This window comes from Tinamus guttatus, unplaced genomic scaffold, assembly GCF_059628265.1.
Source record: "Tinamus guttatus ecotype Peru unplaced genomic scaffold, ASM5962826v1 Tinamus_guttatus_pri_ptg000217l, whole genome shotgun sequence".
In the NCBI taxonomy this organism is placed as follows: Eukaryota; Metazoa; Chordata; class Aves; order Tinamiformes; family Tinamidae; genus Tinamus; species Tinamus guttatus.
In genome coordinates this window covers 189,754-216,670 of record NW_028288751.1, presented here as the reverse complement: position 1 = coordinate 216,670, position 26,917 = coordinate 189,754, and the positions used below count along the sequence as shown (strand labels likewise).

Sequence of the window (26,917 nt, the reverse complement as noted above, 5' to 3'; positions counted from 1 at the left end):
GCCCCTGACGCGTCGCGGACCGGCACAGCTGGACAAACGCGCTCCGCGCTCAGCAGGGAGGCCTGGGCAGGAGCAGCCTTGGTTACAAGAACACGCTCGTGGAAACGCAGCCAGATGCAGTCATGCGTTGGTGTCCTTGGCAGGGGAAAGGGAGGTTCAGCTGGGTCCGACCGGGCGCTGGTGCCACCGCCATCCCCGTGGCTGCGGGGCGGCGCTGACGGTGCCGCCGTCGCTGCTGCGACACCGGGAGCGTTCGGGGCATTTCCAGCCTGTGCTGGGAGCTGCGTGAGGAGCAGCCAGGCAGCGGCGTTAACGAGAGAGCGGGTGAGCTTCCTGCGCACGTTCCAAACCACTCCAGAGTTCTTCCAGGAATAGTGCGGTTCAATGTGAAAAAATATTTTTCAGATGATGGACTGACAACTCAGTATTCTTTGCACTTGTAACAGCAAAGTGGAAAAATGGCAGTACTCAGTTTTGTATTTTTATCTACGTACATTGTCTGTCAGCTTTTTGGAGACACATCTGTCAGCATGTGAGCAGGAATTATTTTCTAGAGAGGGGTAGCTTTGTACACTAGACATTACAGCATCCCTTGTAACCTCGAATGATTTTATTTTCCTTTTACAGATAGCAAATGAAGGGAGATGATGCATGTGATTACCCTGAAGTCTCTGACAGAGCTGGGGAGCCAGGTCCTGCCGATCTGCGTGCCTGGTCACTACCCAGTGCTGGTGAACAGAGCTCGTCTAGGGAAGGATTTGTCTGGTTCGAGGTGACCCTACAAAACGTGAGCCCTGTGCTCTCAGAGCTAGGATTTGAAGGGTTAGTGGAGCAGTGTTACTTTGAGTCGCAAATTATTACTAACTGAAAGATTTTCTTTCTGCAGCGAAAGGACTATTTCTGAAACAAATTATTTGTGTTTTGACTTACTGCAAAACGTTCATTCTCAGATATTCTCAGCTTCTGTGGAGACTACGCAAGGGTAAACGGAATATTGTGATTATTGTGATAAAAGTTTTATATGAGGTTTGATGTACAGGAGAAAAAAAGCTACATATTAATTAAGCAAATATCTCTTGCTAATAATCCAGCACTGATATTTCCTGCTGTATCATAACTATTTACCATTCCAAATTAAAAACCAAACAAAAAAGCCCCAGCCTTAGAAACACAGTCCTTGCATATTATCCCCTCCTTAATTGCACAGTCACAGTGACTAAGCTTTGTAAAGAAACATTGCATCCTTCAAGCTCTGCAATGGTCTGTACGTTACAGAAGATGCTGATGCTCCTGTGCATACCTTAAATAAATAGAGCATCTCAATTTTAGATCTGGAAGAGGAGTTCCTGCTACTCCCTTATTACTCAAAATATACCCCCTTACTACTGAAAATATCATTAAGTGGAGCAGAATCTCTAGATTTTCACTTTTTTGAAAAGACAAGATTTGATTGTAAAAGCATGACACACATGTTTTCATTCAATTAAAAAAGAAGTATTTGGAGCTGACAAACTCCAAACACTGATTTAAGGATTAAGCTGAAGAACAATCCTTAATAAAAGTTTATATTTGGTGGACGTGAACTATTTTTCCCTAAGCTTAAGGGCTCTAATTACAGTGTTTTAATTCTTTATCCGGTTTTGCAAAGTTAGCTTTGAAAGTTACGTTTTTTTCTTCTTTAGCATATATCCTAATGCCTATTCCCTTAAGCAGATTTCTGAGACATTGAAACTGCTCTGTTTTTGGTAGGTTAATGTCTGTTGCTGCTCCTCCCAGTTAACTCCCAGTTTTACATGAAATGCCCTTTGCACCAAACCTTCTCTCTCTCAGCTCCAAAGTAAATGCTGAAGTGTTCAGATTGAAAATACCACAGTATAACCTCCCAGAAAAAATAGCATAGATAGAAAAATCCATCAGTCTCCAAATACCTGTTTCTGTAGGATTTTTTTTTTCAATAACAGAATTCTGTAGGATTTCAGAGAATGTACAAAATAGGAAAGGTAATATTCTCTTTAAGTAAAAAAGGGTAGTGAAGAAACATCTGCATTTAGATGTCTCTAGGCTGTAGCAAGGAAAAAACATCTGGACAACAATATCGGTGGAAGAGCCATCGGACCCGTTTCGGAGCACCCCGAACCAGGAGCATTGTACGATACTAACGGAGCTGTTGGCAGAGCAAACCCAACCCCTCGCGCTGCCACCGCCAGGCCCGAGCCCTTCCGTCCGGCCGGAGCGAGGACGGGCTCAGGATGCTCCGGACAAATCCCATCCAGCTTTAGGCCAATGGTTCCAAGTGGCTGAAGGAAAACATGAGGACGGCCCAACCCGGAGCCGCCGGCAACAAGGCAAGGAAGGTGCTTGATGAACCCTGTCCTTTACACGGCAGTGACTGTAACAGCATCAGTGCAGAGTTACCGGGTGGCTGTTCAGGCCACCCACGCACCAGGCACGTACCCTCCTGTAACAGCAAAAAGGCACCAGGTCGGGTATTTTCGTGACTTCTGGCACTTCTGCATGTTCCAATCCTCATCCAAACTTCTCAAGGTTGGAATCAATCCCTCCGGAAACTCCTTTCCTCCCCCTGCAATCCCCTTCTACAGCACTTAGTGGTTAAAAAAAAAAGAAAAAAAATCAGGAAGGGAAGCCACTTGGAAAACTCAAGGGATTTTAATGACTGAATGAATGAAATAGGAACTACTCATCATTATATTTAAGTAGCAAACAGGTATTTTGCTATGAAAGAACAAGTTAAAGATTTTAAGGAAGCCACAAACATTAGTAAGCCCAACATACAGAAGTTTGAGTAAGAAGGCATTTTACACACGAGTTTATCAACACAAAACTGTTTAATATTTATTAAATGACACAAAATACCTAGATAACAGACTCACTCTTTGAAAGGACATGTATTTACATTATTTACCAACTTAAGAAAGACTCTCTGTACCCACGTCAGACTTGTTATGAAACATTAAAAAGGTTTTGCTTTTTGCATCAAAGGATGCAATGGTGACACATGCCCTGTTTGCAAGTCTGCATAAACTATAACTTTTTGATGCAGTGAAAAAAGCACATTTTTATATTCTGGTAGCCGAGTGAAGAGGCCTCTGTAAAGTAACAGGGTTGGTTCTCCCCTCCCTCCCCCCCAAACTCCAGACATACTCTGAAGGATTCTTGTACAAAAAGTATATTACATTTTTGAATGCTGCTGTACTCTTACATAGTGTAACTTCTCAAATGAAATATTCTTCCTACTGTACGAAATCACTGAAAACAAAGTGGTATTTGAACATTTCGATAGATGCACTTCTTTTTTTTAAGAAAGCATTAGGGGAAATGATATGTTTAGGAAAAAGAACGAGATTACTGGGAAGAAGAAGGAAGAAAAAAAAAAAAAGAGCAGAGACCAAAATATGAACCACAGCTAAAGCAACTTAACAATTTGCTATTTTTGTCTTTTTATTAACTATTTACTTTGGCACCTTTGTGTAAACTATAGAACAAAACAATGTTTACAACACATCTGCAGTTACAGCATTTAAACAAAATGGTCACTTCTTAAACCAGCCAAGACAAAAAAATAGTCCATTTATGGGTATAAAGATTAAAAAACCTAAAATATATATTTCTAAGAATAAACTGCAATTTCTTATGAACAAGGTGCTATAAACTGCATGCAAGAGTCAAGATTAAAAATGTGCGGCCAACCAGACAAGCTGTGTTATAGCCAGATGGGTTGTGGTCCAAGCCCACTTTTACTTGTTTTTCTGTATAGATAGATATGGCTCAAGAGGCAGGCACATGATCCCAGCAGAGCTGCCCGGCTGGACAGAACCTTGGCTGCAGCTTTGGGGTTAACAGGAACGAGCGAGACCTTGGGGGGGACACGGGGAGTTCGGGGGGAAAATCCCCGAGGACGCGGGAATGAAGGGGCCCCCGTCCCGTCCCGTCCCTCCCCCGTGCGGTTTTGGGGCTGCTTTAACGGGATCCGCAGCAGAACCCGGGGCTGCCCCGGCCTGGAGCGATGGGATCCTCCAGCTTTGACTTCCTGCACTTCACATCTATTCCAGTAATTCCATCAAGCCTTCAAACCTTTGTGGTTCATTTGACTGAATGCAATGCACTTGTCTAACGAAGGAGCATTTTGCTTTTTCATTTACTTTAACTTGGCAAATATTTTATTTTTTAAATACAGGGTGGTATTTCAATTATTTGCTGTAATAGAGAGAAGGGACAGTTTGGAGAAAATCAATACTAAAGAGTTAACTTTTATGCCTCAAAGAATTAAGTTTTTATGCTCTTTCTCCAAAACACTTTAAAATTAATCTTTTATTTGGCTAAGGATACAAAAAACATACAAGGAAAATTGGCTGCAAAATACAGAAAGTTTCTTTTTCAGGCATTCTTTTCTACCCGGTGGATGAACTAATTCTTAAAGATCTGCCTCTGGTTGTTGGAGCAGCATCCAAGTTTCTGACCAAAACTCTCGTTAGCACTTTTCCTACAGAGGCAAGGGTGGTCCTGGATTCCACCACTGATAATATTGCAATAGTGTCTAGGAATAGGTATGTTTTCTGCAGACTATTTCAACAAGCTGTTTGACAATTAGAAGATGGGCAAAGTTAATTTAGTAGGAAGAAAACAGCTGCTTAATCTGTCAACTGAGGACTGTATATAGAAGAGCTTGAGAAAAAGCACAGCTGGAGAAAATACAGAATTAAACAGTGGATCAAAAAGCAGTAGAGATGGGATGTGTCAGATACAATATATATATATAAATACACACACAAACACACACACACTCTCCCCCACTCACACATGCACACCCCTGAATATGGGATCACAGTGATAAAAGTTATATAGACTGTAAGGAGTTAAGTTATACCACCTTTAAACAAAAGTAACATCTTGCTTTCAAGAAATATCTGGTATTCCGCAGGACGATCAGTGCCTGGAAGAGGATGAGGTTTTCCTTGTGCTCTGCAGCGCAGCTCATGGAGGTCTGAAGCTCGGCTGGGTGAGGAGGAACCGCGACGTGGAGGGGTTACATTTTCTGCTGACACTTCTTTCCCCCCTGCCCACCCCCAGTATATTCCTGGCATACACTATTATAGCAATAAAAATCCATTCCATTGAAACAAAGCTCTACATTCAAGTGACTTATTCTCCCATGTTTTATAAAGATGCAAAGAATGCTCTCTGGCCATCTAAGGAAACAGCTTCCAGATGCCCCGTAGCAATACTCAACTATCTTTCCATATGAGAGGTAGGCTTTGGGTTCTAGGAGGCCTGCCACATCCAGGGCTGAGTTCTTAAAGCTTTAAGTTAAAGCAATCCAAAGCAGGGCAGTCGTCAGAGCTACCCTGTCTAAACCTTGAGGTTAGTTCAAGTTTAGAATGCTGCAAAGCAAAACAAGTATTAAAATCCATTTGCAGTTTTTGTTCTTATAGCTTTACCAAAAGAACAGTGTGGCTTTTCATAAATATCTTTAAATAGATTCTTTTTGTAGAGTATTGCTGCCAAGAGGTGAAGGCCTCCTACCCACGACTAGTAAAAAAAGTCACTTTTTTTCCTATTATGGCTGTATTATGTTTAAAATTCCCAAAGGTGAACACTGAGTTTTATAGGCAAGCCATATAAATCGGAATCTGTTTTGTTGTAGTAGTTACTTAAGAATGGTATTTGTATACATAATATATATGCCCACACTGCAAACTTTATACATCATTTTATATTGGTACCATTTTGTCTTAATTGTGACCAAGAATAGGTTCCACTAGATCACAGGCATAGCTTAGCTCACTTCTCCATTTTCCCTCCCTCAAGGGAAAAATCCAAGTGTGGGTATCAACAAAACCAATGGTATGTTGCCAACTGAAATTCATTCCACACAGTAAATTAAAAATTTGCATGCAGTTTAAGCATTTTAAAGGCTATTTGCTTGTATTAATTAACCTTCGGTTTCTGTTTAAAGGTGTGAAAGACATCTGTCATGTCAAGGGACTCCTCTTCAGACCCAGAGACAAATGGAATCACGAAGACCAGGTACTTTCTTGCAGCCTTCTGCACATCTTACTAAATAACATGCAAAGAGTTCAACAGCATTCTTCTTAAAATGTAAATAGTACTCTTTAAATGGGCATGTTAACCACTGAAAGAAGTCCACTCTACTATACTTTTCCATTACACTGCTTTCATTCAGTCATCGGTAGTATAAAAAGTCAATTAATGGGATCAACAGGCTAGTTTATCCACTGGCAATTGCGTATGACACCAAGTGTGCAGTAAAACAAAGGCCAACATATGTTTATGCAATATAGTTGTATTGATTTGGGTTCTCTTTATCTCTTTCCATGTAGTCCCTGTCAATTAAGGATTCTATTCTCTTCTTAAGGTCAGCAGGCTGTAAAATAAAGGAAATTTTCAGTATTATTATTTTGCTATAGATGATCCTCAATTCTTTCTTTCCATATAACCCAAAGATATTCACAGTGTTTAAGATGACCGAGGAAACAGGAACCACAATTTAAATACTATGTGTAATGGACTGAAGAGAAAGCTACAAAATTAGCTTGTAACCTACAGCTGTCATAAATCCTTTTACAGCACTGAAAAATATTTGTTTCCCTTCAAATTGAAGGCTCCTTTAAAAACTGGGACTCATGTTAAATGCCAAAGTGTTTCTATTTCTGACTTTCATCCAGTAAAACTGTTTCTTAAGGCAAAAAAGTTTTGCAATAGCTTTGGTGCCCTATGATTTTGTTGAGCGAAGAACTTGAACATGAGGCATTTTTAATGGTGAGAAAAAGCATTTGGGTTGCCCGTTGTAACCCTACATGCTCAGCTGCAGCTTATGCAGTACTCAACAGGCCTGTTGGAATGCCATGTGGTAACAAAATAGAATAAAATGGCAGTATCTTTTGTTTTTCATTTCCGTTCATAAGCAGCAATGAAAGCGCTGTATAATTGAACTCAGATGCATACATCACTATTTGAAAATCTGTTTTCAATTATGCACATAACCAAGCTATTTATATCACAAATACGGGCTATATTAATGTTGAGATGTTCACCACTATCTGTTTTTCATTCCCCATATTAACTACCATACATTTATTGTTTACTCATTGATTAAAGATGCCAACAAAGCAGCCAGGATCAAGAACACTTCTGGGTGACTTATCTGAACTATTCCCACCTCCCCTGCGAGAACGCCCTTGGGAAACGCCAGGACACTTCAGGACCACACAGAGGGGGGTAACTTCAGAGCTACTACTAACAACAGATGTCCATAAAACCTATTTCCAAATGCTTTCAGGGTTGAACTTACTAAATGAGAAAACATTCAGATAAATTAATGCAAATGGCACTTCAAAAATTCCCGCAAGGGAATACTGGCCCTTCCCAACAGTAAGGAGATTCAGGTTACAGATGGGAATTTTATAAATAAGCATTACAATTTCAGAACAAGAAAAATCAGGACTCTTACCTTTACTGGGAATTTAAGCTGGTTGTAAACCTCTGACACAAGCAGGTTGTGACTCAGCGTCTTGCGCATTTTCATGATTCGCACGATCGCGGCATCGATCTGGTACTGCCGGTCCTGGAACACCCTCTCCGTAGTGCTTGCCTGCTCCTCTACCTGGAGGGCACGTTCAGAAAAGTTTGTAAGACAACAATAGAGCTGTCCAGTCTATTTTTATTCATTACTTGAAGAAAGAATTGTTCTTAGTATAAACCCCTAAGTTTTCTTTAATTGTCAAATATTTGATGCAAATTCTTCACAAGTATAAAGACATATTGTCTATTAAAAAAAAATCTGCAAGAGATTAAAAGAGACTAACAATTGTTGCAGATATTATGAGTGCAAGATATTAAGGGAAAACACTTGAATTTGTTTCTGTGGTTTCACTCCATTTTGTAAAACATCTGAACCACACTGACTATTTAGAACTCCTGTTAATCACGTTCAGCGATAGCTTAGATTCCAGTGATCCTAGGCAATAGGGCAACTCACATTTAAACCCCCCTGTTATGTCTGTGCTATCATATGAAGTATCCTTTACAAAGATACCAGTATATACATTATAACTGAGTGGAATAAATATTTGTAAATGAGTGGACCATAGAGACTTGACCCAAGCTTCTAGAAACCAAAAGATTAAAAAGAATATACCGTTTCTTTCATCTGAATTTGGTTGATCTTTATCCTGAAAAGCTTATGTCTGAAGTCGTCATTGCATGTAAATTTATCACCATCTTCCACATCTTTCCCTTTGGGACTTTTAGTTAATACTCTGGCTTTGCCACAAGCCAGAGATTGAAGTGTTCTTCTCAGCTCTCCATCCTCTACAGCAGAAACAAGTTTTCAGTATTTGAAGTCAAGAGCATTTGGAAGGAGTCACCTGTTTTCAATACCAACCTATCCCAGTGGCTTGCTTTATCTCTTCTAAGCTGAACTCCTCTCCTTCGTTAAACATGAGCAGCACCAGTGTCTGGAACAAGGAGACCTGAAGCTCTTTTTTGCCCTGTCAGAGAAAATAAACAGACATCTCCAGACTTTTTCTGTTTGGGAGGGTGGAGGAGATGGAAATCACAAAGATGATGATTACTATTTTTTTGATTTAAGAATATAAGAGTTACCAGTCATCTTGTGTTAAACTAGAGGTCAAAAAGCAAGACCATCAACATACGCATCAACACTCAAGAAAAATCTGAAAGCCAATGACTGCTTACAACTACAGTCTGAAACAGCCCTCTGAAAACAGTTATCTTCTTCTACAAGCCAAAATTTATTTATTTTAGTAGCAAAGAGCCTATAATAAACATACTTAATGTTGTCAGATGAAGCAAGGTCATCTATGGAACAAAGCTCAGAATAGCATCATTTGTAACCTGGAGTCAAACCCACAGGATATTTTCCCCAAGCAGTAACCAACTTTTATTTTTCCTCCCCAATACACAAATCCAATGCTTCTTGTACCTTAACACATGTATTTCAGACACTACCATATTCAGAGAGGATAGCAAGAAGTCATGTTAAGAATAACTGCAAGAACAGTGCTACATTTTCTACAACAGCAATAAAAGCTTTCCCATCTTATCCCTACAGTACAACCCAGAAATTTGCAGCTGTCAAAGCAACAGTAATAAAAGAGAAGACACTCACCTCTTTAAATTCTGCTTTTAGCACACAGTGTCCTAATGTTGACTGCCACTGAAGTTTCCTACCACTGTGTTTTCCTAAATAAAAGGTCTTGAAAATCTCCTGCAGTTTTACCATCTAAAACCAAAACAAATTCCACTTAAAAACATGTCTCTCTCTCTTGTGATCAAATGAACATTAAATAAAGACTTAGAAAAAATAAAGGAAAATGCAAGAAAGTTAATATTTAAAGCAACACATGCATGTTGCTTCCTAAAGACTATATGCATGCTTAAAAAAAAAAAAAAAAAAAAAAAAAAAAATCGAGGTGCTAGCTGATACCAAGACTCATTACTGCATTCATTCTGCAAACAGAGGATGTATTGTGTGTGTGTATTGTGTTCATTACCTCGGGGGGCAAATGGACCTCCATAGGCACATAGGTTGGCCAATATCCCATGGTCAGTATATTCACCGTGAGTTCAATGTTTCCAGGTACATTCTGATTTTGCATATACTGCAGAAAGAAGCAAAGTAAATTGCAATAAAGCAACACTTGTTAAACTCATTTCAGGTACAGCTGATAAGCCAGTAAAAAGCTACCTGCACAGAATGTAAATGATCTTATGATGTTTTTGCTATCTAAAATACAAGTTACATGGAAGAAAATTAGGGTCAGAGAAAGCATCTTTCAGATAGTCTTAAAGGTTCATTACAGGAAAAGTGCACCAGCAAAAGAAATGTTCTAGCATGTAAAGATGTACCTAATTATAGGATGATTTGGGGGGGTTTCAACAGAAACATTTACAACTAAAGGCATCCTGCATCCTCCTATTAGGCCTTCTGAGAAAGATTCATTCAAAAAAAGTAAATGAAGGAGCCACAGCAGGCTTTCCAGCAGTACCTGTTTAAATTGTATCATTATGTCTTTTGAAAGCTCCATATCTTTAAACATTCCTTCAAGTTTGCTGGTGAAAGCAGCTCCACATTCTACGAGAGAGGAGAATAAATTCTTAGAAGTTAAATTGTGCTTATTTTCAACACCACAGAGTAGCAATTCTAAACACCAGAATGCACTTTGATGCAAGAGAACCACTTTCAGCAAGTATTCTTAAGACCTAAATTTCAGTTAAGATACAGAATAAACTTATTAAAAAGGGGGCGGTGGAGCAGGAAAACATGTCTTATTGTGGCAGCTATTTTGGCAGCCCAGTGTTTTTCCACAAACATAACCGTTCAAACACGTTGGGACTCCACTAGCAATTTGTCCCTCAGACAGTAATTCTAGTACCAACCACTTTCCTAGCAAACCTTATCTCTTGATGGGGAATCAAGATCAAGTTCTAAAAATCTTATTCTTATCATCAAAAGCTCCATACTATGAAGCAATGGCAATCAGGCTAGAAGGCCACTGTCTGGTAGTTTCATGATGCAGATCTCACATGCAGTGACAAAAGGAAAAAGTAATCCTCAAGTTCTCTGAACATATCAGATTTATTCTGCACCTCAACTGCATTCCAAGAGAACCAAAACATGCAGTGAACTTAAAGCTAAAGATTTTTGCCTATTATTGCTATAATTATTGAACCAAAATCTTCCCAAGTGCACCAGAATCATTCGAGACTTGCACACAAAGAATTTTGCCCTCTTATAGAGCAAAAGAAACAGGATGTCCGGGAAGTCAGCTAGAAGTGTAGATATTTACCATGTTTGAGTTTGGAAAGCATAGATTTTTCAGCATCTACTGATGCACTTTTTCCAACTAGTAGTCTCTTCGCTAGATCTTTTTTATAGAAGGCCTCAAACACATCTTTTCCTGTAAAAGATCAAAGTTGACTGTGATCACATAAGTCTTCAGGAACTTTTAAACAAATATCACATAAATATTGCAGAAAGGGTGCAATTCAAAGCTCAATAAAGCTAATAAAGGTCCTTCGCATTAAGATTTCTAGAGATTGAGTCAGGTTTTGTTACAGGCATTCTGGTGCACGCACATTAGTTAAAAAGCACAACACCAACAAACTGCAGCTACGCACTATGAATGCTTAAAAATGCAGACCAAATGCAAAAAAATGTTTTTAAAGTATCTTTATGCTATAGATTAAAGAACTGGTCCCACATAAAAATAACACTTACCATATATGAATCTAAATATGATCATGATTTTATCCAGCATTTTTTCAAGCTCTTCATCGGTAGCTTCTTTGTTGCCTGCACGAAGCTTTGAATCTACATATTTAGCTAAAAATTGTTAAGGAACAAACAGTTTGATATGCACTTAGTATCAAATGAAACAGCAATTGATTTTTTTTTTTACTTGTTTTTAAGCCTAACTTTGTAAGATCATTTGGAAATTTAAAGAATCCTGAAGTTACCTTTGAAGATATTTGCCAATGTTTAAAAAAGGGATTCATATTATGTCTTCAAATAAAGTTAATTTTGTTATAGATTGACATGATTATAATAGGAGTGAAAAAAATCATTATCTAGAAGAAAAACAAGTAACAGTTATTTAACTGAATTGAATATACTGCCCAGTTTCTCCAGCAGGCTGCAGTTTGGTAAACACATTACAGCTGGGGAGCTCACTTAAAAGCAGCACAACAGACAGGAAAACAGTGTTATTCACTGCATGTGGAAACAGTTAAGGTATTCAGACGTGCCAGGCATAACATACACAGATCTGTGAACAGTGTTCTTTGAGAACTGCCGAGAACACGAGAGAGATTACGGGTACAGCGCATCCTTATCTCCCTCCACTTTTATAGGTAAAAGCACAAAATTGTCTGGAGCCCCTCACAGTTATGTAAGCTTCTGGAAATCACATTCTTGGAAGTATTCACCCTCACAGTCTGGGCACCAGCCAACTGCTGGAATGACTCAGTGCTAACATTTTTCACTTTTCTTTAGCATTAGTGGTGAACTGGTCATTCATGTTTAAACTGTTAAACAATTAATCTGCATAATAAGGGGGACAAGCAGTCCCACAGTTTGTGGATGCATTGAGCATAATGTCTTAATATATATTTTCATCATATCTCATCTGTTTAAGCTGCATCAGCCATTACTGTCTGTGCCCCCAACCCAAAAACCCAGCCAACCACCACACACACCAAAAAACCTACCTATGAGTTCAGCTGGCTTATTTGGTCTTTTGTTAATAAATGTTTCAAATGCTTCTTTCATGGCGTTTACAAACTTCTCATTCTTAAGAAAGCAAACATCAATAATGTGGTCGACTTTATCTTTAAAATCGAGTAGTTCTTGGACCATAGTTTTGTCCTTTTCTGGATTAATTACTATTGTGCTACCGAATGCCTGCAAAATAAAACACATCCTTCAATCAGCCTGAAGTAATGAATTTAAATGACAGGACTTCCAAAAGTCTTAATTACTTTTTGCAAGTCTCATATGCAAAGTCTCATATTTAATCTGCAAATACAGTAGAAATAAAAGCATTATTAAATATTTGCTATATAATCAGAGACAATAGAGACATTAGCCATAATATTTTGATTTAAAACTAATCTGTCAATAAATGAACAATTTCAAACTTCTGACAGAAGAAATAAGCTTGCATGTGGCAGAATTAATGTGTCTTTTTAAAAAGACAATAATTACTTCCTGTGATACCATTTTCACTGAATAAAATGGAAGATCTTAAGTGATATTCAGGTTTTCCTTGAACTCAATTGTTTGGTGACTTAAGCCTAAGGGTACCACTCATTCTGACAAGATATTTTAGCAGAGAGATGATATAAAGATTCTCCCATTTCCAGTAAAATCTATAGAATAAATCTAATTGCTCCCCCACAACTAGGTACCAACAAGACAAAAAATCCAAATGTATTTCCTTTAACTTCAGTACTTTCTTCACTTGACTAGAACAGTTATTGTATTTTTCCCAGTATAGTTTCAAGGGCTATCTATTAAGTATATAACTATAAGCAAGAAAACTTTCAATGCTTATAAAACTCCAATATAGTATATAGAGTCAATTTAAATATCTGTACATAAATCCCATCAATAAATGGCATTAATGCCTGTTAAGTGCCTGAGAAACAGTACCTTTATGTACTCAATCCAGTGCTGCAAGAGGACCTGCACTCCACCCCTCACCCTGCTGAACAACTGGTACAGAAGAGACAAGTCTTGAATTCGGTTTTCATCAAGGAGATGGTTTAAACCTGCGAACGAGAATTTCAGTAGAAGTTATGAGCATATAGTAATCCAACGGGAACACACAGTAAAAAGCCTCTTCAAAGCTACTATTTTTAAACAGTTTTTATTTTCCTGAATGTTACCCTATTTATCACAGAGACAACAGTGAAACACAGAATGGCTCTCTGAACTGGCTCAAAACTTAACAGCTGCCTGTTACTACACTGGATATTTTGGGCTACATATACTTTATATGACAAACTTATCACAATGCCTTAGCTTACTTGTTACTTCACTCTTCCCTAAAGATTTGAAAATTTTATGCTCTGCTGGTCAAGGAACAGTTTTTACTGTTAAGACAGAGGTTTGATTCTCAATTCCAGCAGGAAAATAAACCTTGCAGATGTAAAGGCAGGTTAAAGCAGCCAAGAAATAAGCAGCCAAGAAGTAATAAGTTTCTGGCAAAGGTGGCCTGATGCTCCACAGCAAATTTCTAAGAAACTAGATGGGAACATTGTTAACATGACACTCCTCTCTGGAAACAGAGAGAGTTTCTTACAGAAGTATGTGGAGATCTTCACACCCCTCATTCCCTCAGAACATGGTTAGGAGGAACTTGATCATTTTCTTATTAGTCTGTTTTTGCTGCACTGTATTTATCTCTAAGGCTACCACTTGGAGCAACAAAGGGTCACTTGATTCCACAGAAACAGTTAGAGAGCTGAAGCAACATACCTCACTGCTTGAATTGTACTAAGCTATAAATGAGTTGCATTTTAAAAGCAACATGTAATCCAAGTTTCTTCTTTTTGGTACATACATAATTCAAAGGCTACTCCCTTAGCTCTTCCTGAAAACGCTACTTAGCACATTCAATCCAGAAACACTTATTCTACCTTTGCTAATTTTTGTTTCTATTCATCATTTCTAATTTCTCATTTGTTTTGCTATTTATCTGAAGATACCATTGTGGCTCCTTACCTCTGACAAGGAGATCTGCACTTGCCCTCTTGCAAAATGGCCAGTGCTATTTCATGAACTGAGTGGCAAAGGGCTTTAAAGAATGATGTAGCTTGTGTCCTCCCCCAGCACCCGAATCTGTCTCTTTTCAGCACAGGAATTGAAAGCCCAGAAGCAGTAATTAGAAACATTTCTATAAAGAAGAAAGATTACCTTTCTGAAGAATGGCTGTTAAATGTTCACCTAGAAGTTGCTTTTCTACAGTAGCAATTAGTGGCTTCCTATAGAAAAAATGTTTAGAATTATTTTTCCTTTTTCCATTATTGACAGTTTTAAAACCTTTTTTTGGAGACTACATTAACTACACTTGGCACTGGGAGGGCTCCTAATTATCTGTGACCAAAACCCTAAAGTGAACATATACATATACATACATACTTTTTCCTTCCCAGTAAGCAACTTCAACCTGTCTGCTGATTGGGGATTTAATTCACACATTAAAGCTGTTGCACAGGACCTCTAAGCTCCTGGACAGTGATTACATCAGAGAAGAACTTGGGCATTTTTTTTTTCAAATAATATACCCTTTCCTGCCTTGTGAGAGATTTATGTTTTGGGAGATGGAAAACAAGGAGAAAAGACTTATGGCCCCAAGAAATATCAAAATAAAATAGGAAGTTGGTCATTAATGGTGTGGAAGGAAGCCACTAAACAAGACAAGTTTAACAGCTGAAGGAGGAAGGAAATCAAAACACAGGACAGCAGCACTCTCCCCTCTGACAGGTCCTCTGTATCTGCTCTTTAAGAAGTTGCTACCACTTGTTCAAAGGGGTCGTGTTACACAACCAACCTGCATTTCTTCTCAGCCACAACTGCTTGGCTTTACATTAGGAGAAATTTCTCCTACCTTGCAGGTCACGAATTCCATCTGATTCTATTTGAGAAAATGCTGCCTTTAAGCAGTAGCAACAAGACTAACATTATACAATAACTCTCCCGACTCCACTAAAAATATGTAAATATTCTTATGTAAATTTTCAGAGCCTTTTACTTGAGAATTCTCTATCCCTGGTCCTCTCTTTTTAGGTAGGAAAGAGATCCAGCTGATCTATTTACGTTTTAGCAAGAAAGATGTTTGGACTGGAGGGGGCTACCTGTGTTTCTCCAGACAAATGCCCAACTGTGTGAACCAAAACAGTGCTTTACTGTAATCAAGGAATGGTGGGAAAGAAGGATTAGATTGTCAATCAATAACTGAAATAAACTGCAGCTATTAGGTGGCCTTCCGCATAGACAGCCAAACGGTTAAAGATAAAGCGATGAGAGACTGCACTTACTGCGTGCTCTGATCTAAATAAGTGATTATCCTGTCTGCTTCTTCTTCCAAGCGCTTGTTGACATGATGAAGATATTCTGGAACCTGAAAATGTCAAAGTAGTTTTCATGTTTTAAGAATCAAGAGGAACAAAAATATCGACAATACTGGTCTGACAGCAGCAGCAAGTTCAAGCAGAAAGCAATAGCATCATGGAATCAAACACATACGGACTTGCTTTCCCAAAGTACTGTAGAACATAAAATCATTATTGGCCAGCACACTCATATAGCATTATTCAATGAGAATAATATTCTGGATAAAGGAGCAGAATAGTTCCTTCTCCTTGAAAAATGTTTGATTACTAGAAATAACAAATATAGTTAAACATTCAAAATACCTCTCGTTCCTGCATAAGCCTCTGTCCCTCTGCTGCATACAGACGATTAGTCTCTTCTAGGAATCTATGTTCGAAAGAATCTTGATAAATCTAGGGAGATAGTATGAGAGCAATCCAGGTAAAGCTTACTGAGCTCTAAATATGACCCAAAACTGTTTATCTGTTTCCAAGTGAAGCAATTCGTTTACCTGCAAGTCAGACAGCATGCTTAGAAGGCTCCGCAGTAAACTCCTGTCAATAGCCTCTCCATTTCTTTCCCTCTCAATCAGCAGGAGAATGCCATCAATAGTTTTGTTCTGAACCTTCTGGTCACTAATTATATGAGTCCTGAACAATTCTAGCCCCATATCCCTAGAAAGAAAATAAAGACTCTTCCACAAATTGCAAAAGAACCAACCCCAAATGATCTGAGGTACAATATCTGATCTATATCCCTAACAAATGCACATTCACCTCTGCTGCCAAATCGCTCACAGGATGAACACGTGCACACTAAAGTAAACCCTGACAAAGGGTCAGTAAGCAAACTGCGGATTTTAAAGACAATCACACATATTTTTCTTAAGTGATTACCTAAATTTGCAACGGTTTTATTTTTCATCCTGTTAGCAGGATGACTGAAACTGAATGAAGGCTATACTAGGAATGGAGAATATCCTAGATCCTAATCCCATGTTTAATATGTTCAACTTTCAGTAACAAGGTGCACTCAAGTCAACAACTAGGCAAGCCAAACCCTGGTGTTCTGGCTGTTGAATGGGACCTTTCCTTCTACTGTGCAAGCTACAGGCTGAAAACTACTTGCTGAAAATTGAAATCACAGCTGTACTAGAAGAATCATTCGATTAATGGCAAATAGATCAAAAATACAATCCCCCTTTGCCTCCTGGAGCCATGTATTCAGCATCTAGCTCCTCAGTCACTAAACCTTTTTTTTTAAATGTATATAAATATATATAAACATTTTTAAAAGCTTTATGTGTGTATATATGTATTTGTGTCTGTACATACATATAGATAACACAAACATAAACAAATAAAACCCAACAACCCGTGCCACGCAGCAAGACAGTAGCACAGGATAATTCAAACCCCCCTCCCTCAGTGTATCCTTCCTGCCCTTACCAAATAGATGGCAGCATTGAATTCTGAAGTACGTAAGTTCGATCCAAGAACAAAAAGATACTTCTAATCATGATCTGTTGCAAGAAAAAAAGGCAGAATCATTTTACTCTTGAAACCGAAGAGCTGCATAGCTTGTGCTCGACAAGAACAGCACCTCTTCACTGCCAGCTTTTGGGCAATGCTTTGTTAGATAGTTTCAATTTATTTAAAACATTCCACTGCTCTCTGAGACAATCAATACAGCATTTAGCATCTTGCTCTATAGGAAGAACGGCTCCTTCCATAATACCTATAAAAGGAAATAAAGGTTTGCATAGAAGTGGCAGCCAAGAGATTTCTCCCCTGCCAAGATCAGGGCAACATGTTGAGAAACACTCTACAGACAAGTATTTTCAAGGCGTGATTTCTAATGAAATAGATGCAATTTGATTTCACAAAGAAGCCTTTCAGAAGCCTAGTGCATCTGGGAAGGAATGGAGATAAGGAAAACACTGGCTGAAATAGGCGCCTTTTTTTTTTTTTTTTTTTTTTTTAAGAAAGAAAGGAAAAAGAAAGCTTACCATTTGTCTGCAGTGATCTTGCCAACATTTGTCTATTTTCTTTAGAAAAAGGACACTATCCAATGAATCCATGAAGAGATCGTTAAGAAAATTACAATTACTGGTATTGTAAACAGTGAAATGAACCCACCTTTTCCTTTTTTTTAAAAAAAAAAAAATAATAATTGTATACAAGCTCACCTACTACCAAGCAGAACCACTTAAATTCCTTTTTTAAAAAAATCTTTAATGAGAGTCTTGGTGTTAACACAGGAGTATCATAGTATAATGACAAACCTATATGAACTTACTTTTTTTTTTTTTTTAAAGGATCTCTATATATTTAATTTTTATCCAGTCTCTCTCTCTCTTTCCACTACGCAAACCCAAGATAGCCCTGCACCTCAAAACCCAGCTGCCCATAATACATGCAAGGGTCTGCTACTACACAGATACCATAGTTTCAGGTCATATTTAGAGACAGATCAACATTATTTTGGCAGAACTGGATTTGCACTCAAGTTTCTAGCATAGTTTTAATACTAGCAGAGTCTCTTTAACATCCACTTTAATGTAATTTTAGAATGATCCAACTCCAAATTTTCCAAATATATCTTTAAAAATAAAATGCTTACATTCTCAGAATCACCAGCATCATAGGCTTCCAAACCACTAGCAGTTTTCAAAAAGAAAGCATGGCTAGTTTTTGCAAAACTGATGTTTATGGTTAGCCAGGAATCTTCACCATACTGAAACCCCAAAGTGACAGAGCAAACAGCTGTTTTAGAGCTTGGTCTTACTTAAGCATCTATGAAAACATGTCAAACTTTCATAAATACTGAAACTTTCTCACAAACTTCAAAGGGTTACAAAGAAACTAGCAGGACCTTACAGAAAACAAAAACTCAAACAGGCCATATTCAGCAAAGCCTAGGAGTTTAGATGACTGTTGTACTGCACTAGTGAAAGAAAATTATCACTACATACTGGCAGGTGAAAAGTATTTTGGCTTGCCAACATTAAAAAAAGGATATTCTCTGAATTGGTGAATTTGTGCTTTAATGTGGTCTTCGCAGATCTGTCTCAATTGTTTATACAAGTTTGCAGAAATCTTGTAGGAGCAGAGATTTTCAACAGCCTAAAGTAACGAGAAACAGATACTCAGAAACCTCTTTGTAGTTTTACATAAAATTTTACAAGGAAAGGGGCAAATAAAAAAAAAAGACAATGAATTCTGCTTCTCAAAAATTACTTTTACCGTAGTTCTCAGCTGCATGCAAAACTCTAGACATACACAGCACTAACAGTAATAACAGACAAAAAAGAGTCATGCTCTGAACAGCTTAGATTATAAGGGTTTATTAATCGGATATCAGTATTCCAACTGAAATTAAAACTGCAGGATTTGCCTCTCAAAGAATGAGGATGTTAGTTTAATATGCTTCAGCAGCATGCTGGGCTTAATACTTCAAAGCAAGCGTTTAAGGTTTTAATATTAGTAACCGTTGTGCTTTGCAAGCCATATATACACTGGTAAAAACCTGCTGCTGTTTCTTTTTTCACAGTTCTTGATTAAACCTTCCCTCAGCCCCTGAAGTGTGTCTGTATAGTGTGTGTGCATATTCTTTAATCTCTTGCCCTAAACAATTTAGTTACAATTCTGAACAATTTTTAGCAGTATAATTGTATGCCAGATACTCAGACTGAAAAAATAAAATGTCCTATTTCTAGAACATAATTACATATTAGGAGAATTGTCTGTGCCTCACAAATGATTTTAAGCAAGAAGCAAAAAGTTTAATGGGGACATATCCTGCGGAGTTATCAAGCAAGCAAGCATCTGAAAAACCCTTAAGTGCAACCCAGAGTTTTCCACAATTGATATTAATTGCCTGGATTTGGAAAGCCCTGTAGCAATCTTAACAGCGGATGGGTGAGAAAGCAACAATGTGTTATTACTGTGTAAAACATATCTGGTGAAGCTGGACAGGTATATCTGATTTTCAGCTAGTGCTTTTATTTACTTCGAAGCGAGCAGCACTTCAATTGCCAGTAAAACCAGCTTGTAGGTGGCACCACAGTCAAGTGCACTACAGCTCTTGAGCTAGTATTAGCTCTAGGACATGGGAATTAAAAAACAAGGAAGCCCAAAAGGAACACAAATGTGGCAGAAACAAACAGATATGATAAGAGAGCACATGTACCAGTGAAGACCAAAAGGGTTTTTGTCTGAACATCGATATACACAAGTACAAGCCAAGCACTTATTGTTAGGAAAGCCACAACTTAAGCATCGCTAAAGTATATAGCTCTTAGCATTTGGAAATAGCAACAAATTCAACCCTCAGTTGAAAGAAATCCCAAACGAATATAATCATGTGCTGAAAGGATATGCAGCTCATTGCCCAGAGCATGTTAGTGACAGCGCTCAACTGTGTTCTGCTCTTGTGCACAGGGCCTGCTTCTAAATGACACAGCACCAGGACACAAAAATAAATGCTACTTGGATTTTAGCAGAAAAAAAAGTGAATAGAAAGCAGTTTTAAGAGTCTGATTAGACTTCCAACTAAGTGCAATTAAAAGATTTTTTTTCCTTTTGCCTACTTATTTGGCAGAAGCCAACTGAGAGCTAGAAAGATGAATATTTCAAATAGATCTTGCTGGCCACCTGCAAGGCCGCAGTAGTCTCACTAACCAGCAGCCTGGGACACCCCTAGCTACTTTCCTGTACTTCGAAAAGTTTCTGGTCACTCCATCCAACCTCACTACCCACAGTTTGAAAGCTTAAAACATGTTCAAACACAGTTCAACACAGCTCAAAACTACTTAAATAATTCTGCTCCAGTCCTTAGAAGAATTAGCCTTTGTTCTGTAGATAGAAAAATAGATATACTCATTACCATTTAGTGAATAATAATAATAAGTTACTATGCACTTACTTTTATGTTTTTATATACAGCTGTGCTTTTGTATTTCTGTGTCAGAAATTCCAAAATGTTACATATGTGTGTGTTAGCATCTGAGTTCTTGAACACGAAGCACAAGACTTTTACATCTTCACTGAGAACATCCACAAAAAAAAAATTCAACTTTTTTGTGAGCTCAGCCTGACTTACTGGCATTACTCATTTTTGGTAGAGGATAAGTTGTTTAAGCACACAAAGTCTTTTAGTAAAATTCACTCTGTGGAGCATAACTACTAAAATGTTACACCTTGCAAATATAATTACTGACATTACAAAATGATAATCGTAATATATCAAAATATATCTGCATCTGTATTTTGTGTTGCGAAAAGTAGGGAAAACAAACATAACTCTGATGACAGAATATCAGAATTTTCCAGAAGCACTTAAGTGGATGTCTGATTAAAAAAAAAAAAAAAAGTATCAAGATTCTTTTGCTATTCTCCTTTATGCTTGGATAATGATGTCTGCCAAGTAATATTTGTAATCAGATCTATTTACCAAGCAGCCATTTAGAAACAACAATAATTCAGTTAGTGTTTAAGAACACTAGCCATTAAATTTACTGTTTTTAAGCTAGAAATTTTTTTTAGGTTTATAAGAAACAGAACATTATCAAATATTATTTTTTTATTTCCTTGAAAAGTATCTAAGTTATTGCAATGTTAAAATTGAGATTTAAAACAGGAAGCTTATATTTTATTTTCTGAGCATAAAGGCTAATAAAATTAGGTTGTAGTACAAAAGAGCAGAAATGTGGTAACTCTGAAGCAGAAGCAAGGCTTTCAATCAAACTGCATCTTTAACAAATATAGCTTATCCTTCCAGTACTGGATTAACGCATTATTAGTTTTTATTTGAAACTAACCCTTGTGATATCAACAACTACAGAGGATTGTAGCTTATTAATTTCACCATATATTGCAAACACAACATTTTTTCTACAATATTTTAAAACAAACTTCTAGAAAGAGCTGGTTCTAAATTAACTGAACTTTATACAAGAATACACTAAGTTTGAAAATGCAGAGGGCAGAGGGAATTTGCCCATGCCAAGAGCAATTTGTCCTTCCCCAAATCTTTCTCCAAACATTGTGCAAACAGGATTTTTTTTTTCCCCCAGCTCTTCACAGAAGTCACATTCAAGCACATTTTTATTAAACGGAAGAAGGAACTGGGAAAGAAAAGGCACTAAAATGGATGGAGAGAAGCACATACACAAACAGAAAAACAATCCAAGAAGCAATCTGGAAATAAAACCTTTAAAACTACAGTTTAAAAAAAGTGCTTCTTAACACCTTGGTAAGGCAGTACTATTATTGGCCTCTAAAAATACAGGTGCTAGGAAGTTGCAGAGGGGGCGGGTGTCTCTAATACGTTAAGCTGAGAAGCAGAAGTGCAGTGTATAAAAAAGGTTCAGAGATGCAATTCAAAAGCCTGATCGCTTCCTGAAACCCTTAGAGCAAAACAATCAGTACTATTATTAGGAATAAACGAATTTTAACTCTCAGTTGTTAGAACATACAGAAAATTAACAATCAGTGACCCAACAACAACCCAACCATCAACCTGACAAAAACAAAGAATATGAAGAAAATTTTTTTTTACTTGCTTTTAAGAATTCAGAAAGTTTTACTTTTAAAATGAATACTGTTATTTAAGATACTCATACATAAGCAGGTATTGCCTTCAGACACAGGATTGTATTTTCATTCAAATTGTCCTTTTTTTAAAAAAAAAACGGAAGACCAATATTCAAGTAGTAAAGGGAATACAGCTCCTTGCCTTATTTAATTTTAGTTGGCTGTTGAAAGGGAAAACATACCATGATTTATGTTTATGGCAAATAAAAGAAACTGAGTTCGATTTTAGCTCTTTCAAGGTTTTTTATTGGTAATTTCAAAATCAGAGAACCTGTTGTAGAGAAGTCTGTGAGCAAGAAAAGCAGCTATCAAGCAAAACTTCACGTTTCCCTTATTTTTTTCAAAACTGTTTTTAAGCAAAAAGACAAACTTACTTAAAGCACTTACCTGATAGAGCTCTTCTAAATTGTATTTAATTGAAGTACTGTTCTGGATAGCTTCTACTGCTTCTTTAAGTTTTTGCCAGGTTTCATCTGTGTAGTTTTCGGGCAATTTGGGTTTATCTTAAAAAAGTAGAGAGAGTTTAAGAAATTATTTAGTGAGAGCCGAACATTTTAACTTCCACAAAAATGAGAAACATTACTTTGAGAAAAAAAAATAGAGCATCGATCTAAACTTATTTATTGACAAATAAGAAAGTATTAGTGTAAAAGCAGTATCTGGCTTACATTGGAAAGAGTAATGCCCTGTGAATACTCAGCATTACTTTTATCATCCTGCTGCAAATACACTTAACAGCCCAAACCATGTGCATGAACTACAAAAATCACAGTACTGAGACATGCCATGGGCTGCATCTTTGCTACCCTTTTTGCTACCAGGACTGCACAGCTAAAAGAATGAAGACATGACATAAAAGCTGACCATGATGGATTAAGAAACTAATACTAATATCATCAATATTCCAAAACACACAGTTGTGTGGAGGATATTTTAACTTTACTGCTCATTAATTCTACTCTGTATTAACACCTGGAAGGACCCCTAAGAAACATATGTGGAAATGCTTAATTATAATACAGGCTTTATGGTTGCCAAGAAAGCCTTCCTGCTGCAAACCAATTTGGTGATGTCTCTCTTGGGTTTGACCAGTGGGTTTTAAGAGGGTGAAACTTGTCTTATTTAACATAGCTCAAATTTTGCAACTTGATTCTCTCTGTTTTTCACAGTCTTTTTCAGGAGAAGCCTCTGCTGAGGAGCATCTGCAGCAGAAATAAAGCATTTACAAGAGATTTAAGAGAGCATTTAAGAGAGGTTCCTCTAGTTATATTGGCAGAATGCTGCAGCTCTTTAATAATGCTGTGCATTCTGCTCAGTAAAATGACCCTTTTTGTTCAGGTAGGCATAGAGGGAGAGAGCAGACGACTTAGTGAGGGAAATCACATGTACATCCATGCCACCAACAGGCTAATTTGGCCGTGAGTTTATACTGCATTAAAATGAACTTTTATATACTTCCATTTAAAGCCTCATGATTTCTCTAGAAATAACAAAGAAAAGTAAGGATTCTTTCTCCCTTATAAACAAGAATTCTCCTACAATATTGGAAATATTTCCACATCACTTGACTCAAGAATCTGTAGAGACAAACAACGATGAAACTTGCCTGTTTTCATGAGCAATTAATGAGTAAGCAACTCAACAGCAAACAGCAAGATTTGAGATTTTAAGAGTTGTAAAGGATGTTACTGCTATCACTGACAGAAGCAACTAAAAATATTATTCTGCTTGGGATCAGACAATAAACAAAATTCACAGCTGCTAGATTTTCGAGACCTACATTTAAAACAACTGATTCAAATACTGGTTCATAAGCAACAATGATCATAGAAACACACAGTCCTCGATACGTAGCAAGAATTTCAAACATGAAAAGCTGACTTTCCTTAGAGATAATAACAGAGTACAAGCAGTTCCTCACCTTCATGCGTCATCAATAGGAAATTTAAAATAATCAGTGCTTTAAGCAATGATGGAAAGGGGAGGGGGCATTCTGGGGAACCAGAAACACCTTAAACAAAACAAAACATTCCCAAAAAACACATACATCGGGGAAGGAAGCAACGCAGGAAAGAAAGCTACCAGACTAGCACAGAAAATAATAAGGGACAGCAAACAGGGAAAGCTCCCAGTGTATCCATTTTATAAGCAAACTAACAGGATTTTAGGTCCCTAAAAGTAGGTTCTCTTTATGTATCTGTTTGGTCTTTATTTTCTAGAACATTAAGCGACATCAACAGAAAACTTCATGTCTCCACATCACCAAGGATATTGTGAGGAAAACACCCAGCAAAATTCTGAGCTACCTACTTGAAAGACAAGCAGGGGAAGCAGAAAGGAAATCCGCCATAATAGCCCGATAATCACCTTAGTTTCAACATTTAAAACTAAGTGCACACAGATTAACCTATAACGAGACAACAGCAAGACAGGTAACTTTGGGCCCAATGTTAAAAAGACAAAACAAAACACACCCTTCTGCCAAAACTTATTGCACACAGGGGTAACCTATGCACTGTACCCTGAATTGGGATTACAGGAGAGCAGTATCAAATGTTTCAAGTTTGAATAAAAGTCATTTACACACTTAAACATTTCGTTTAACACACAACTTAAGGTCTTCCTCTCAAAAAGGAGTGAAAGCAGTGAAAAATACAGCCAAGCACCACAGCAGGGCTCAGAATAGGAACAGGACCGGGTAAGTATGTACCACAACACATTATTTCCCCCTTTACATACGTATAGAAATGTTTGCCACAGAAAAGTACTTCCTGCAAAACCCGGGCCTATTTAAAAGCCAACCGGTTTTCGTGTTGACAACAAAACACAAAGCCGAGCACCAGCTCCTCACGGGTTGTGACAAATTATGGCCTGTTACCTTTAAAGTTCTTGATCACTAGTTTCTTAGCAGAGCCAGGTTTACTGTTAGCGAAACTGGAAACAGTTGAGGAGGCAGCTTTGGTCAGGCCATTTGCATGGTGCCCCACAGCCACTGAAGAAATTAAAAGGCTTTTATTTTTGAGCTGCTGTTGGTGCTGCTGCTGAGATGAGGCAGCCGGAGAGGAGGAGGAAGAGGACTCTTCAGCCATCTTCACATCGAGTCCAATAAAATCCAAGGAGTCCTCAAAACGCAGCTTCTTCTGGAGGTGGTGGTTGGAGGAGGCGACCCCTGAGGAGGAGCAGGCGATGATGGAGGAAGATGACGAGTTGTTGTTCTTGGAAGGAGAAGAGGAGCAGGAGGAGACGGAATCCACCTCCTCTCTCTCCACGCCGCTGCTGCTGTTATTTAACTTTCTCTTCTTGCAGGAGGAGCTGCTGCTGCTGCTACCCTCGGTGGCAGGTCTGACCTCCTGGGCTGCTGCGGGGGGGTTGGGGGAAGAGAAGCCTGTGGGAAACATGAACACGCGCGAGTGAGCGGGCCCAGGGGCAGCAAATGGCGGCGGCGGCGGGGCCGAGGCGGCGGCGCGCGCTGGCGGCCCCGCGAGCCGCGTCCCGGCCCCCGCCGCCTCCTCCTCCTGCTGCTGCCGCTGCCGCGCGGCCGCCGCTGCCCGCCGCGCCGAGGCCTCTCGCCGTTGGGCTCCGCGCTCGCGGCCGCGGGGAGCGCCGAGCGCGGCCCCGCACGGCTCGGCCTGGGCCCGGCGCCGCGCGCTGCGCTGCGCCCCGGGACGGCCCGGCCCGGCCCGGCTTGTTTTGTCAATACAAGGCGGAGAGCAGCCTAAAGATGGCGGCGCATCCGGGCGCCGGGCATGCCGGGGCGCGGCCGCCCGGAAGCGCGGCCGGGGGCGTCGCCGCGGCGGTTCCCCCCCGCCGCGTCCTGCCCGCGCCGCCCCCCCCCCCGCCGCTCCCCCGGGGCGCCCCGCCCCCTCCCGCGGCGGCCGTGGGCCTAGGCCGCCTCTCCCCGCTCCTTCCCGCTGCCCTCTGACCTACCGGAAGTGATCATGGCTGCCGGCGGGCGCGGACGGGCGCTCGTTGCCCCGCGCGCCGGCGGGCGGGAGGGGCGGGGTCAGGGCGGGGGGCGGGGCCGCGGCCCTCCGCGTGGCGGGAGGGGCGGGGCGAGGCGGGGCGCGCGCGCGGGGCGGCGCTTGGGCCTCGCCAGCCGCCGTAGCGCCGCCCGCCCGCGGCCGTTACGGGGCGGCGGGAGCCCCCGGTGCCCCCGGGTGCCGTTTCCTTGGGGCATCACGAGCTGCCGCCGCTGCCCCGCGCCCGCGGGAACACGGGGCGGCCTCGCGGCGGGGGGTTGTTAAGAGCCGCTGGACGCAGGGGTTTTGCCTCAGGTTTCTAAGGGGGTGATGAATCTTTCCGTCGCGTTTTCAAAAATGGGAAATGTAGTATCAGGAATGACATCTGGGGCTGCCTTTTGGGCAGCAGCTGGCAACAGGGTGACCTGAGCGTTTCTGTCCTCCCTGCCGTTTATGTCAGCGGTAACGTTTCTGCCTCTCCCATACATTTGCTGCTCTTACACTTGGCTGCATAAAGAACAAAGTCCCGCACGTTTGCTCTTTTAATAAAAGGTGGTATGATACCTGAGAAAGCAGTGCCTGGTCCACAAACAGTACAGAGTGTTTTCGTGAAAGCAGCATGAAGATACCGTTGTACAATTGGTAATAGTAAGATGGAAGAGCATGGCAAAGATCTGAAAATGGGATGGCTTCTTGCTTGAGCT

At 39.5% G+C, this 26,917-nt stretch overlaps 1 protein-coding gene across 1 annotated transcript; it reads right to left on the bottom strand.

The window, feature by feature from the left end:
• Positions 1 to 5,144: 5,144 nt before the first annotated feature.
• On the bottom strand, positions 5,145 to 26,209 carry CUL4B (cullin 4B). The gene is made up of 21 exons (XM_088524915.1): positions 26,182 to 26,209; positions 25,133 to 25,639; positions 22,642 to 22,757; positions 18,680 to 18,783; positions 17,667 to 17,736; positions 17,107 to 17,180; positions 16,170 to 16,332; positions 15,982 to 16,071; positions 15,604 to 15,686; positions 14,480 to 14,547; positions 13,214 to 13,332; positions 12,271 to 12,463; positions 11,282 to 11,386; positions 10,851 to 10,961; positions 10,050 to 10,135; positions 9,555 to 9,662; positions 9,170 to 9,283; positions 8,423 to 8,528; positions 8,177 to 8,349; positions 7,490 to 7,642; positions 5,145 to 6,403 (listed from the first exon to the last, which is right to left on the bottom strand). The coding sequence occupies exons 1-21, from the start codon at positions 26,192 to 26,194 to the stop codon at positions 6,308 to 6,310; spliced, it is 2,652 nt and encodes an 883-aa protein (XP_088381041.1). The 5' UTR covers positions 26,195 to 26,209; the 3' UTR covers positions 5,145 to 6,307.
• Positions 26,210 to 26,917: the final 708 nt, after the last annotated feature.

Excerpts from the sequence above, each read along its gene's own strand:
- CUL4B (XM_088524915.1), bottom strand. Across the intron at positions 22,758-25,132 it reads AGTGATCAAGAACTTTAAAG|ATAAACCCAAATTGCCCGAA; the intron begins GTAACAGGCCAT and ends TACTTTTTTAAG. Across the intron at positions 9,663-10,049 it reads TAATGATACAATTTAAACAG|TATATGCAAAATCAGAATGT; the intron begins GTACTGCTGGAA and ends TTCTTTCTGCAG.